The 15,415-nt window shown below is 40.9% G+C and overlaps 1 protein-coding gene across 1 annotated transcript in view; it reads right to left on the reverse strand.

Annotated features, from left to right (window-relative positions):
* SRGAP1 (SLIT-ROBO Rho GTPase activating protein 1) overlaps nt 1–15,415 on the reverse strand; it is a 283,402-nt gene that overhangs the window by 57,620 nt on the left and 210,367 nt on the right. The window contains exons 9-11 of the mRNA XM_060112684.1: nt 10,893–11,090; nt 10,366–10,450; nt 3,539–3,566 (exon numbers count right to left, since the gene is read on the reverse strand). Coding sequence (XP_059968667.1) covers nt 3,539–3,566; nt 10,366–10,450; nt 10,893–11,090 — 311 coding nt within the window. The remainder of the gene's footprint in view (nt 1–3,538; nt 3,567–10,365; nt 10,451–10,892; nt 11,091–15,415) is intronic.

A 15,415-nucleotide genomic window follows, 5' to 3' on the forward strand; every position in this document is an offset into this window, starting at 1 on the left:
TATTTACTTTTACTTATATATCAAAACCCATACCAGCTATTCAATCAGACTATTCTTTTCTTGTATGTTGTAGTTGACATTTGTTTGCTAGTTTGTTTTAAAGCAGTCATCATAAACAAATGGAATTAACTGCGAGCTATTTGGCCAAGAGTTACAAACCGAGGTTTGTGTTATTCGGCTTACAAGTCACACAGAAGACAACAGGTCATAAAAATTAGGACTCTGATAGATCCCAATAGAGAAATTAAATGTAATATTTTTAGTTACAACATAATTCTTCAATGCAAATAACATGACATCTGTTTGATATCCCTCGGGCAATTAATGGGATTTTATTTTATGCAAAAGTAGCTATTAATGGGTCACAAGTGAAAAATAGAGTTTTGTTTCAGTGGGGGGCAGTGGGTCCAGGCTCACATGAATTGTTATTTCTTTAAAACAGACTAGCTCATCACCTATTTGTAGAGCATTAATATGCACCCATTTATTCTTTTCTGGACTCTCTCCATCTCCAGTCTGCTTGCTTTGATGGATAAGTCAGTCTCTCTGGCATATGCACATCCAGGGTACCACGTACCATATTTAGAAACCCTGCATCATCTTGCTCTGTAACTGGAGAGAGGGAACCTCTTCCGCCCTCTCCCTTTACGGCAAAGAGGGCCAGGATTACGTGACTCAACTTCAACAACTGTGCTGCAAGGAATACATGGAAGAAGAATCCCAAAACTTCTCTCTGGACATTCCAATCTAAACTCCTTCTTAACTGGAAGGCTGGCTTGAGGATGTACACCACACTTGGAAATCAGGTAAAGCCCTTTATTAAGCTGCAAACTCTCTAGGAAGAATTGCCTTTTCAGTTCATTAAAGTTCTGAAAGACCAGTTTAGAAACAAAAGCCCAAGAGTTTATGTAGAAGCCTGGCTAGCTTCCTAAGGTATTATCATAGCAATCAAGAGAGGTAGGGGAACAAACTTGCTGATACCGCCTTCCATAGCCAAATTCTAAGGCCCTCCCAACAGCTGGGCTCCTATGACTAATGGGGTATTCAGCAAGCAACACCTGAAGCTCCATGGTGCTTGAGAGGTTAAAAGGAGCCCTTGCAAGTGCCTAGAAGCAAACATGGAAAATTTCACCAAGCAGCAAGTCATAATCTGCCACTGCTGAAGTTTCTGAAATCTTGTTTATACACTGAATTCTGTGCCATTCACAGAGGAAAGGATCTGGTAGGTATAAACAAACAAAACAACTGCCCACCAAGGAATTTAACCATATGTGCTTGATTTCATCCACTCTTTTCATTATTTTAGAAGTATTTTAAAATATAGACTTTATTTTTACTTAGGTATGGTGAGGCAACAGATCAGAAGACAACTGTTATTGGGAAGACTGTTTGTTACTCACAGTTCCCAAGAGTTGGGGGCCTGCTACTACATGGGGGAGGGGGGCACACGCAGAAGCACCAAGGTCGCTCAGGAGGAAGGAAGAATGAGGGAAAATGTGAGCCTTTGTTGCGGTTCCCATGGAAGGAACAGGCAAGGCAGGGTAAGTAGGTTTAGGATTGGCTAGTTCTTGAATAATTTTGGTGGGCCCTGGGGGCACGGGAGCTGTCCCTATTTGTCTGGTACCTGGCCTTTGGGTGACTGGGGAAGAGGAACAGTGGCCCTGAGGTGAAGACTTGATAAAGGAGGTGGCTGAGAGTCTGGGCTCTGGACTGGTTGCTTTGTACACAAAAGGCACACTTGTAAGCAAGCCCTTTACTATCTCTAGGAATTGACTGGCTCTCAGAAGGGGAGTCCCTCCAGGGTCAGTAAGGCCCCAAGGTATCAAAGCATCAAATATAGGAACTAGAAAATGTGGTTATTACAACAAGGTCCAAAGAACTTCACATTTAATGCTATCTGGAGCAGCTGATGAAGCTAAGGGAATAGGAACACAGGCTCATTTTGTTTGGTTACTGATTAGTGGGGACAAGCAAATGTTGTAGCTAGAGCCAAAGCCCCCAGTGGCACTGGATAATTACTCCTGCATCACTGAGAGATGCCGAGAAACTCCTGGCTGGGGCTAACGGAGAGATGCCTTTTGAGTCTTCTCCCAAAAGCCTGAAAATTGCCTCTCTTGACACATCAAAAGTATGAGACAAATATGAAGATACTAAAGCTGTGAGAGGGATTTGAGGTTAACATAAACTGCCTGAGTGCTTATCAAGGTACTTTCCATGGCAGAGTTGGCTTGGCAGGCAGACTGGTGCACTGATGGATCTGGCTCTACCACGTACACATCAGGTGAACAGATTCTACCTTCATTCAACATTCGAATTGTATGACTCCTGCTGGTTGTGTGCCTGCCACACAACTTCCAGATAATCTGGCTTTCTAGGTAGAATGCCCATGTGGATGAGAGGAAGTACCAGTCAGGATGATGTGAATATCAAGTCTGTTGGGCAAGTACAGCCCTCATTGCAAATATATATTTGCACTCCTTCCTTTAAAAAAATCTTTTTAAAAATTGCCTTACATTAATTATAATTTAGAAACAGGTAAAATAGTTGATAATGCAAAGGGACACTATTTGTGAAAAAAGCCACATATTACTATGCAGGAGTAATATGCCTCTTTGTCACTGACATAGGGAAGAAAAACCTCAGTATTTTCATAAAGTTTAGACAAGTCAGTAGCTGTATCTTCCTAGTTGGTTCACCGAGAAGTAAGAGGGGTTTCCTTTTGAATAAACTGCCTAGCAGGAACATTGCAGAACCTTAAAATCAACTTGCCAATTACTGCAACAGACACACCAGTGTTCTAAATGCCTCCTACCTCAAAGAGAACTCAATTTTAAAAGTGTAAAGTCTTGCTATGTCCATTAGAATAATTTCTGGCTGTTGTACAAATGTTGACAGAGAAAAGTAAAAGTTGCCACAAACTTTCTCCAACCTAAATCAGAACCTGCTTCCAAAAAGGCTTTTCCTTCTCAGCAGTAGCATCAAAATCCTTCTAAGAATTTTTAAAAAGGGGAGAAAAAGGAAGAAAAAAAGAAAGAAAGTGCAATATGATACTAGGCATTAAAAGTCAAATTTTTAAAGTAAACCAAACAGGGGCAGAGCTAAAATCCTAAGAGTATTCAACATAGCTCTAGTTTTTATACATCATACAGGAGCAAGAAGTAACTAACACAGTAGATATGTGCATAATATTGCTTGTTAATTAAATTATCAAATCAAAAATCCTATCAGACTCTTTCTAGAAACTTAAAGTGTTTTGGATTAGATAAATCAAACCCATTCAATTTATGTCTTTTTTTTTTTTTTAAACTGAGGCTGCTCATTAAAGAGCTTTACAATTCCACTGGGAAACTCTCAGATCTTCCAGAGCAAATCTGCTTTTGTGAGAACCCCAAACACTTCATGTTACTGTTTTGTCAAGCCCAAACTATCTTCCATGTTCATTAACAAAATATCTTCATTCATGCAGCATTTAAATGGTTGCTTGTTAAAAGAGAGAAGAGAGTGAGACGCAATAAGTTATGATAAAATATTTTCCTACCTTGTAGTCATATATTCAGCTCTATGACCTGCAGAAAAAAAAAATTAAAATAAGTCAACTGAATGGCATCCGTGCAGTGCACTGGGCAATCTTTTGTATCATCTGTCCCTTGATTTATGACGCTGAGTTTATAATAACTTACACATTTTATGGTGGAGAGCATGAAGACAGTATATAAAGATAGACAAAAAATGCAAAGTAAATATTTAATAAAATCTATACATAAAATTTAATAAATTCTATAGATTAGAGAAACATTTCACTTGGCAATATGAGGCAGGGAGTTTTATTTTTTATTATTATTTTTTAAATCAAGAAATAGCTGCGTGATCTTTTTTTTTTTTAGTTTTTTGGCCATGCCATGTGGTATGTGGGATCTTAGTTCCCTGACCAGGGATTGAACCTGAGCCCCCTGCAGTGGAAGCTCAGAGTCTTAACCACTGGACCACCAGGGAAGCTCCTGCTTGATCTTAACTGTAAGTTCAAAGATGAAATACAAATAAAACATCCAAGATTTGAATGTTAGTTATTCCCCGTCTTGATTGATACTTGTGAGAGAGAAGCAGGGGGTCACGTAGGGTTAGGAGAACTCAATTTCCTTTAGATTAAATTGGTGTTTATTCTATAATATGAAATCAGGGAGAGAAGTTGCACTTTACAGTCGGAAATGACATTTGCAGATATTAAAGTACAAGGACATTAAATTATGCTACATTCCACCAACTTGTAAGCTAAAAGCCTTTCACAGAATTCTCTGTCACTTAAAACATGAGGTTCTTATACATTCGGGCTTCTTGATTTGTTTTAAATAACAGCTCTGTATTTTTGTGGTGCTCCTACAAACTGAGGTAATTTCAAGTTTGAATATGTCTACAGGTTGCTGTCTGTTCTCTCTTATATTTAGGGTGGAGCAGTGGGAAGGGGTGTGGGAGAGTTAAACCATTCAACTGGTTTATTTGCAAAATGATGATACGGTCCTGAAACAGCCTGAAAATACAGCTGGCAGAGAAGGGTCATGTTGCAGCACAAACAGGTGAGACCAGCCCATCGTATCACAATGCAGTGATTCAGACTTGTACAGCAAGGCCAATATAACAATCCATAGAGGGAGCTGCCTGGCTGGGAATGGTGAATGAACACTGCCAGGCTGCAACGAGTCTTTTACTCTATCATCTGCTTTTGAATAACAAGTGACATAAACGATTTGGCTAATACCTATTTACTAAACAAGGGGCACCAGTTCATATCAGAGAATACCCTTCTCAAACAGATCCAGGCTACTGTTAGTCTTGGTAGAATCTGTCCTTGGCCATGACTTGGGGTTGGGGTCGGGGGAAAGGAGAAAAATCTGATTTTTCCTCCACTACCCAGTTCTACCTATCATTTAACTGGAAGTCCCTTCCTTCTGCTGGCCTTCTGCTATTTTGGGGAACAAGAAAAAAGAGACGGTGGACACAGAACTCCAGAAGAATTTATAGCTATTTCTAAGTGGGAGAGGTCTATGAAAGCGGAGAGAGCAGACGGTGAGCTGAGTGTGATGTCTTACGGGATAGCCTTCAGCAGGAAGCTGGCTATACAGGGTTAAAGCACAAGGAGAAGACAGGGCTGGAGATTAAGATTTAAAGAGTTGCCACCCTTTAGGTTGTGCTGGGGCCATGGGAGCTAGCTGAGATCACCCAGGGCGAGTCAGTAGAATGAACAAAGGATGGAAGGCGGAGAAAATAGCTGGCTTGTGCTGTATTATATTCTGCCATGCTGCATACTTTATTACAACATAAAAGTATGACATAAACTTATGTATCAGTAACAACAATAAAAACGGCAATGTTGGGCTTCCCTGGTGGCGCAGTTGTTGAGAGTCCGCCTGCCGATGCAGGGGACACGGGTTCGTGCCCCGATCCCGGAGGATCCCCCATGCCGCGGAGCGGCTGGGCCCGCGAGCCATGGCCGCGGAGCCTGTGTGTCCGGAGCCTGTGCTCCGCAACGGGAGAGGCCACAGCAGTGAGAGGCCCGCGTACAGCAAAAAAAAAAAAAAAAAAAAAAACGGCAATGTCTAACATTTATTAGACACTGTTCTAAGCACTTTCTCTATAGTAACTCACAATTTGCACAACTTTATGAAGTAGATACTATTACTATTTTTATTTTACAGAAGAGACTGAGCATACAGAGGGCAAGTGACTTGCCCAAGGTTACATGGTCAGTATGTGGTGGGTCTGGCACTAAGGCTCAGGTTTGTTTTAATTATAGATCTGAGCTCCCAAGTAATACTGTGTGGGCCAAAAAGTTCGTTCTGTTTTAAGTAAAAATAAAAGACATTTTTTCATTTTTGCCAAGAATTTTATTGCACAGTGTATTCACTAACCGAATGATCTTTTGGGCCAATCCAATACATTGTAAAATGTTAAGTCTTTTGTTTTCCCCAGCAAATACTCTGAAAGATCCTAGAAGACAGGTAGAGACTATGGCTTACATATCTGTCCACCTCATATGGCTAAAACCAAATACAAAATACTGAAGATTTAATAAATTAATTATTAAACAAATATAATATCTATCAAATTAAAGAGAATCACAGAGGTTAATAACTTTCAAGTGATTCAATGATAAAGATGTTAATGATAATTCCTTAGAAATGAAACGCTTTATAATGTTTAAATTTTGCTATTTTGTTAGAATATCCCAACTGAATATTCACTAGAGTTAGAAAAAGATTATATAAAATGGCTTAAAATCATTTTGCTCCATCCATCCATGGTTAGTAGTATTTGATAAAAAATTAAAAACCTATAAAAGATACATTTTGATTAATGAGTCAAGAGCAAGCTTTGCAAGAACTATCATTCATAGTGTAACTGCCACCACCACATCCATCGTTTTTTTCTGCTAATAGTACTGACTGTGTCTTAACTGATGAATGAGGTTTTATTTTCAATCAGTATCATCATTAATAGATCAATAACACGCAAGCTTAGAAGAATCTGTTTCCCAGAGAAATGTGAACGCTTCCAGTGGTCTGAGGATTAAATTTCAATCACTTTCTTTGGAAGGCTACTTAATTATTAAGAACAACAGAGAACTCCTCCTCCCACCCCAATGCAAGCCATTTGGAAGAAAAGAATGACCCATGACCCAGAATTATCTTGTTCTTGGTACAAGCACCTACTTTGACTACTTTTAAAATTTTACTTGAGAATTAGGAAGAGAATTATTTTTCATGCCCAAATGTGTTTTCTGTCCACAGAGTAAAAGGAAAAACCAAAATATTAATTTGGTTGCAATTTGAGTCCCCAAACTAGATAAAATATTTAAAATGTGCGCAGCTCAAACTGAATGGAGGCACCCTAGATTTTGCCCCTAACGAATGATTGATATGGACTCCTGGTGTTACTTTTCAGCCCTTTTTCTTCCTTGAAAATACCAACTACCTGCAGTGCTTTTCTAAAAAACATAATTATTCACAATCAGCTTCTCTTTGGAAAGTATATTTGTACTCTTACTCAAAGACAGACAAAGGATTAAGTGAGGATCATCTATTCAACTCCTTTGTCAGAAACCTTATGCCTGGGTCTAGAAACAAAATAACATGGAACTCAACTTTCAGTATTAGATTTTCTATGTTCAGCAAAAATTACACTGATATTTACACCCCCTTAACTCCAAATGCTGCACTCAAAGAAGCCAATGTGAACACTAAGGCTCATTACTAAAAGAGAAAAGAAAAAAAAATTCAGTGCCTCAGTTTTATAGACACATAGCTCATTTACCGTGTTCGACTGAACATCTCCAATTTAAAAACAAAGACATCACAAAATGATATAATGGTGCTGCTGAAGGATGATGAAGATGATGATGACGATTTTGGTCTTAACAACTCATTATGTGTTTCTATTTCAGTTGTTTTCAAAGATTTGGAATTCTGAATTTTGACAGTGCCACTTTAAGAGCCTAATCTAGTTGCTTTGCAGGGCTGTAAATCAAAGGACTTACTGGGCCACTGGTAGCCTGCCAAAAGTGAGCAGCAAGACAGGCCAAACACATGTCCGCAGTTACAGTTTCAGCTGTGTACGATCAACTGCTAAATCCCTGAGTTAGGCTCTATTTCTTTTACTATGAAGGCAGTTTTTGTAGCAATGAGCCTAGTATAACTCAGAGATGTGATTTCTACATAAAAAGTCAGGACTGTCCCCAAACACGTTGTTTAATCCTGTGCTACTAACCTTAGTTGGCCAAACCCAGAGTCGGATCCCTTCTTAAGGGCTCACCATTGGATAATCTCACTGTGGGACAGGCGCCATGAATTTGCCTGGTCTCCTTTGGTGTAAGCCTACTAATGTGAACAGGGCTTGCATGGAAAGCCAAAGGGCTCACAATGGCCGAGCTAAAAGGTGGGGCATGGCCCCCATGCTCTGCTTGTCTCTGGGCAAAGCCGCCAGCAACAAGCCCATGCAGCACAACTGTGTGCTGCCAAGCCTGCATGGGGGGCAGTGCTGGGGAGCAGAGAGGTCTGCAGCCAGTGGGTCTGCAGGCACTGGGTGAAAACCATCCAGTTTCTTGCACAGAATAAATCCAGTCCAGCGAACGCCTGGTACGTGTGAACAAGCTTGTGTCGCTAGGACACCGGAAACCATTGAAAGTAATTACAAGATGAAGACATCCTGGCATGGAGCTCACAAGGTACGATACAGCTTTACACAGTTCTGCAGCTGAAGACAGAATCTGGCGTACGGATTCAGTGAACTGGCTGAAACAGAGCCCTAGCCAAAATGGCATGTAAAATAATATCAACTGGTGGGGCTTTCTCTCCAGGAGACATAAGGGAATCTACATAGAATGAGTACCATAAAAGTTTCAGAATGTGATCCCAAGAGTATGAACACGTGTCTACATGCAGTGCCAAGAATGAATTCACCCACTACTTAATTCCCTCCAACTCACAATTTCTTAAATGGTGTCTCCAGTCCTGTAGGGAAGGACTTTGTGCCTATTAAGTATTCATCTGCACTGAAGATTATTTATGCTTTGGGACTGGCAACAGACCTTGGGGCATCACTGCAATATCAGGCATTTGTGAAAAGTGGAAAAAAGAAAAAAAAGACTTTACATGATATCATGAGGAGAACAAAGAAAAAAGAGGACATAATTGCTGAGGCAAGGCAACTATTCAAAGAAAAAAAAAGCACTTTTCTTTTCTTTTTTTTTTTTTTGCAGTACGCAGGCCTCTCACTGTTGTGGTCTCTCCTGTTGAGGAGCACAGGCTCTGGACGCGCAGGCTCAGTGGCCATGGCTCACGGGCCCAGCCGCTCCGCGGCATGTGGGATCTTCCCGGACCGGGGCACGAACCCATGTCCCCTGCATCGGCAGGCGGACTCTCAACCACTGCGCCACCAGGGAAGCCCAACTTTGCTTTTTGATTCACAGTCTAATGAAGGTTCACATATTGTATTTGGTTATTTTATTTTTTAAGACAGTTCTTAGCACTTTAAATGTTATTTGTTTTTTTTCTAAGTGAAATTGGCCTTTTATCTTAGAGTCTGTCATCCTAACTGCAACACACGGAGTTTCAGGTTATGATGATCTTTCTCCATGTGGACATTCCCAGAGGATAATGGTCCCTTGGAGGAAACCAGGAGATAAGGTGATGGAAACCCTGCTTTATGGCTAAGGAAGGTTCTAAAATGGTAGGAGGTAAGAGTTTAGGTCAAGGGAGCAAACTCTTTTTGGCTCGAGTTGTTTACACAACTCAGTCCCCTGATTTCCTCTCCCATCTGTATTCTTTCTTTTTTTATAACTTCCAGCAAGATTTAGTGTGAATAAAAGATAATTAAATGTATTACAGATTATGAGGTACTTATGACAGGAACTTCATTTGTGTTTTTTTTTCCCTTTTAAATTTCATGAAGATGAAAAGGGAAGCAATAACATCTACACTGTACCCTTTACTTTTTTTTTTTTTTGCGGTATGCGGGCCTCTCACTGTTGTGGCCTCTCCCGTTGTGGAGCACAGGCTCCGGACGCGCAGGCTCAGCGGCCGTGGCTCACGGGCCCAGCCGCTCCACGGCATGTGGGATCTTCCCAGACCGGGGCACGAACCCGTGTCCCCTGCATCGGCAGGCGGACTCTCAACCACTGCGCCACCAGGGAAGCCCTGTACCCTTTACTTTAATCCTTTTTTTTTCTCCTCAGTTTTCCCATCTGTAAAAATGGGGAAATTAATAGTGCCCAGTTATATATACAGCTCAGAACAATGCCTGGCACAGAGAGAGCCTTGTGTTAGTGGTAGCTACTGTTGTTTTTGGTACCATTAGATACAGCAATATGCGTAATAGAATTCGTTTGCTTCTCAAGTAAAACCAATGCCTACTGAAAGAAAAAAAAAAATCACCCAAACTGGTTTAACTGGTTTCTAGAGTCCAAACAGGCATTAGATGGGACAACAAATACTAGTCCATTTAAACAAAAGGGGTGGGGTTGGAAGGGTGGGGAAGTCCAAGAAGGAAAGGAAGAAGTGACTGGGGGGGGCGGGGTCAGCAGGTGGGAACAGGTGCGGCTCCTTCTGACTTCTCTCTTCCTAGGAGCACTGTGCTCTGAAGACCCTTCCTCTGGAGCTCTGTGTTGGCCAGATTTCCCTGTTCTGGTTAGCATCAAGCTCATAAAGAAAACAGTTCCAGGGAGAACTTGATTCTTACACAGATAAAAGCCAAATGTCAACATACAGTGTTCTCTGCTTCTTCCAGCACGAATTCACAGTTCACACTCTTCATGAAATACATACATGACACAACATATAATCCAGGTCATCTCCCCAACTATGTCAGATAACTGACCTTCTCCAAGGGTCCTCTGCAACAAGTCATGCTTGGCTTGAAGTTTTGTGATGAGATTACTACCCTCCAAATATTCTCTGAGTTTCTGCAAAAGCAAAGATACGTTTTTAACTTTAAAAACATTATTCAGTGTCCAGGAACTTCCCATAGGATATCTAAAATCCAGCCACTTTTGTCTTTTAGATCATAGAAACTTGCTAAGCAAAGTGTTGTGGCATCAGCCTATTAGAGATGTGGGCTCTCAGGTGCCTCCCTCCCCAGACCTACTGGAATCAGAACCTTCATTGTAACAAGCTCTCCTGGTGACATGTATGTTCGTTAAATAATCTAAAAGTTCTGTTTCAGAGCAGTCCTCTTTAAATTTGTCCACATGCCAGTACTATCTCCTAAACCCTATCCCAGACCTACTGAATTGGAAACTCTGATCTTAGTAAAGAACCCCAGGTGATTCTGATGCAACTCCAGAAACAGTGCTTGGGGCCCCCAGATCTGAGCCCCAAGAGTGGCTGTGGAAGCAGCAGGCATACCATGAAGTAGAACTGCTCAGTCTCCTGCTGGTTGGCTCTTCTCTTGGCGATACTGGGCTTACTCAGGTAGGTTTCAGAGACAGTAGACTTCACAGACTCTGTGGAACGACTGTGCTGGAAGCATTCAGAAACATCGTAGTCCTCGATGGTGACCATATCTTGTATCGTCTGCAAGGTGGCCTCAGTCGTTTTCTTAACCTGGGAATAGGAGCACATTTCTCAAGTTAGTACCTTATTTCGTGAATCCCACAAACAGTGAGAAACTGCTCTGTCAGGTAGAGATGGGGGCACAGGCCCTGCCCCCACCAAAGTTCAGAGTCTATTAGAGAGACAGGTAGACAGGGAGAGAGACAGGTAAACAATACCCCATGTCAACAATATAAGGAGAGGCTTTCTTCAAAATTATCCTGAGGAGGATATCACTTTATATTTGAGTTCCTGTAAATCACATGTATCACTGAGTACTCTCTCAATTATATTTTCTGTTTTAAAGGACCTTTTAAACTGAAGTGAAATTACATGCAGAAAAATGCACAAACCATAAGTGTACAGCTTTATGAATTATCACCCACTGAACACACTCATGTGACTACCACTCAGATCAAAAAATATAGCACATTATGAGTACCCTGTGCTTCTCCCAGTCACCACACACACTTTCCTGCTCCCTAGAGGTAGCTATTATCTTGATTTCTAACCTCATATATTAGTTTTGCCCTTTTAAAATACTTTATATAAATAAATGGATTCTTACAGCATATACTATTTTTGTTTTGTTTCTTTTGCTCAACTTTATGTAGTAAGATTTATTCATTTCTTGTGAGTACAGTATTTCACTGCTGAATATTCATTGTAAGAATACATCACAATTCATCCCTTTTACTGTTGATAGATGACTTATTTCTGGTTTTGGGCCACTATGAATAATACTGCTATGAACACATTTTTGTTGGGCCACACATACTTGAGTAGAACTGCTGCTTATTGGGTATTCCAGACTGTTCTAATTTGTACTCCCACCAACACAGGAGCATTCCTATTACTCCACATCCACAACAATTGGTATTGTCAGTTTTAAAATTTTAAACCACTGGGAATTCCCTGGTGGTCCAGTGGTTAGGACTACGTGCTCTCATTGCCGAGGGCCAGGGTTTGGTCCCTGGTCAGGGAACTAAGATCCTGCAAGCCGTGTGGCACGGCCAAAAAAGAAAAAAAAAAAAATCACCTAAAAATTTAAACCACTGTGTTGGGTGTGTAGTGGTATCTCATTGTGGTTTTAATATGTATTTCTCTGATGGTTGAGATTGAGCACATTACCATATGTTGAAGGCAATTTAGATTTTCTCTCTTTGAAACAGTCTGTTAAACCTCTTGCTCAATCTTCTGTTGGGTGATGAGCCTTTCTCTTTACAGATTTGTAATACGTATATGAGTCTTTTGTTAGTTATATGTGTTGCAAATATCTTTCCCCACTCTGAGCTCTGGTTTTTTACTCTTTCTATAGTGTCTAGATGAAAGTCTCTAATTTTAATGTAATCAATTTACTAATCCTTGCCTTTATAATCAGTGCCTTTTGTGTCCTATTTAAGGAATATTTTCCTATCTCATGGTCATAAAGATACCGTTCTATGTTATCTTCTAGGAGCTTTTAAATTTATCTTCCACATTTATCTTCCACAATTAGGTTGTACTTCACCTTTGCTTATCAAAGTCTAATGTAAATCAATAGCTTTATCCTTTTCCCAGACAATGTACAGAGTTTAGAACACCTTAAAACCATTTACTTTTCCTGACTTATATGCTATTTTTGTAATGTTTTATAATAGGATTATTATATATGTAAATATTTGTATACATTTAAATACAAGACATTATTATGATATAGTCAGTATTCATTTAGCTTTATCCATATATTTATTAAATTCTTTGATCTCTGTACCTTATATTTTTCAGAACACCCTTTAGAAATTCTTTCTTTTAAAAATATAGCTGATTTACAATATTATGTTAGTTTCAGGTGTACAATAAAGTGATTTATATACACACACACACACACACATGTATACTTTTTGAGATTCTTTTCCATTATAGGTTATTTCAAGATATTGAATAGTTTCCTGTGCTACACAGTAAATCCTTGTTGTTTATCTATTTTATATACAGTAGTGTGTATCTGTTAATCCCATACTCGTAATTTATTCCTCCCCTTCCCCTTTGGTAACTACATTTATTTTCTACATAGAAATTCTTTTTAGCATGAATCCTCTAGTGGCGAATTTTGCTTTTGTTGATTTAAAAATGTCTTCTATTTCACCTTCATTTGTGAAAGATATTTTTTCCTGGTTGGCAGTTATTTTCCTTCAGTACATTTAAAACATCACTGTACTTTCTTGTGGCTTCTATGTTCCTGTTGAATGAGAAGTTTACTATCAGCCTATCACACTTTGAATGAACCCTGCTTTCTTTCTCCAGCTGGTTTTAAAGTTTTCTACAGTTTCACTATAATGTATCTAGGTAAGGATTTTAAAAATATATTCTGCCTGGAATATTTTTGGTCTTCTTGGATTATGTGGCCAGTCCTGCCCACCAGGGACCTGTCCAGTGACTTGGCAGGTGCCACACCCACCCAAGTCCTTGGTAACAGGCTCACAGACTATGGCCCAAACTGTGGACCTAGCAACGGTGAATGTGATTCCTTGTCCATCGCTTTTCTTTTTTTTTCAACTTCCTTCTCAGAAACAAGAGTGTCATGGTTAAATCTGGAATTATCGGGAAGAATAAAGGATGTGACAGAAGCCACCAGATACAATGGCTGGGACTATGTATTATCCCATGGGACACTGCCGACGAAGAATAACACCAGCTTCCGACACACACACAAGCCATGTTAATAAGTCACAAGGGGGAACATAATGAAGCAAATATGAAACAGCTAATATGAGGCTTGTAATGACACCCCATTAGTAGCAAGGAAACACAGTTGGGTTTGGTAGAAGGAGAGGCCAAAAACATGATAAGGAATTATGAAAAACCCGAAGGACATGCTGTACTGGGGGAGTGTCCAGGTGGCCTGAACTCTGAGAGATTTCTGTGGCCTTCTGTAGACTGCCTCTTTTGGCTTTCTTCTCCCAGGACATTACAATTATTAGAGAAAACAAGAAGTTTCCTTCTCCAAACACACTGATTTAGTTTTCTAGGGCTGCCATAACAAAGTGCCACATGCTGTGTGGCTTAAACAACAGAAATGTATTGCCTCATAGTTTTGGAGGCTGGAAGTCCGAGATCAAGGTGTGGCCAGGGTTGGTGCCTTCTGCGGCCGTGATGGAAGGAGCTGTTCTAGTCTTGCCTCCTCGGCTTACAGACAGCTGGCATCTTCTCTGTCTCTTCATATTGTCTTCTGTGTTTCTGTGTTCAAATTTCCCCTTAACATGAGGACATCAGTCACACTGGTTACGCCCACCCTAATGACCTCACTTTAACTTGATTACCTCTGTGAGGACCCTATCTTCAAATAAGGTCACATTCTGAAGGACTGATGGTTAGGACTTCAACATATGAATTTTGGGGGGAACACAATTCAACCCCTAACATGCACCACACTATTTCATGGCACTGTGCCTTGTACCTTGCACCTGGTGCAGGCCTATTCATCCTTTAAGACTTATCATTCCATCTGTGAAGGTGACCCCTAGCCCTGTCCCTTCCCTCCCCACTTAACTACTCCCTCCTCGCCACCACTGACCTTGTATGTGTTTCAATCAGAGCACTGTATCCTTTCAGATGTATCAAAAATTAGCAGAAAGAGACCACACACATAAAACTGGATTAATGCCATGGTTAATTAGCCAGGGGCACAGAAACTTAATGCCAGCAGAGGCCACAGAAGGCAGCAGCAGCGGCAGAGCACTTCCCTTGCTCCTGGTACCTTAACAGGGGGTACAGGTGCCAGTGACCCTGTCACTGCTGGGTAAGGTGTTGCCAGATTTAGAAAAACAGTCCAATTTTTGCTGCTCTTCCCCCTGCTTTTGGGGAAGGGTCATGTCACCATTCCAGAGGAATTCACACTAGTAACCTACACACTTGCATTTAAGGCAATGTTTACAAATACCAGGCTCTCCTGACTTCTTTTTTTTTTTTTTTTTTTTTTTTTTGTGGTACGCGGGCCTCTCACTGTTGTGGCCTCTCCCCTTGCGGAGCCCAGGCTTCGGACGCGCAGGCTCAGCGGCCATGGCTCACGCGTCCAGCCGCCCCACGGCATGTGGGATCTTCCCAGACCGGGGCACGAACCCGTGTCCCCTGCATCGGCAGGCGGACTTGCAACCACTGCGCCACCAGGGAAGCCCTCTCCTGACTTCTGAACACAATTCATTCTCAGCAATGATACAACTTAATCCGAAGAAGAGAACATCATCATTGCTTAGAGCTCTCTGAACAACATTTCTGCTTCAGTCATGTCTCAGAAAGCCTGTTTTCCTGCAGCCCACCTGGACTCTGACTTAATGACCCTTCTGGGTAGACCCTTT

Source organism: Mesoplodon densirostris, chromosome 11 (genome assembly GCF_025265405.1).
Source record: "Mesoplodon densirostris isolate mMesDen1 chromosome 11, mMesDen1 primary haplotype, whole genome shotgun sequence".
In the NCBI taxonomy this organism is placed as follows: Eukaryota; Metazoa; Chordata; class Mammalia; order Artiodactyla; family Ziphiidae; genus Mesoplodon; species Mesoplodon densirostris.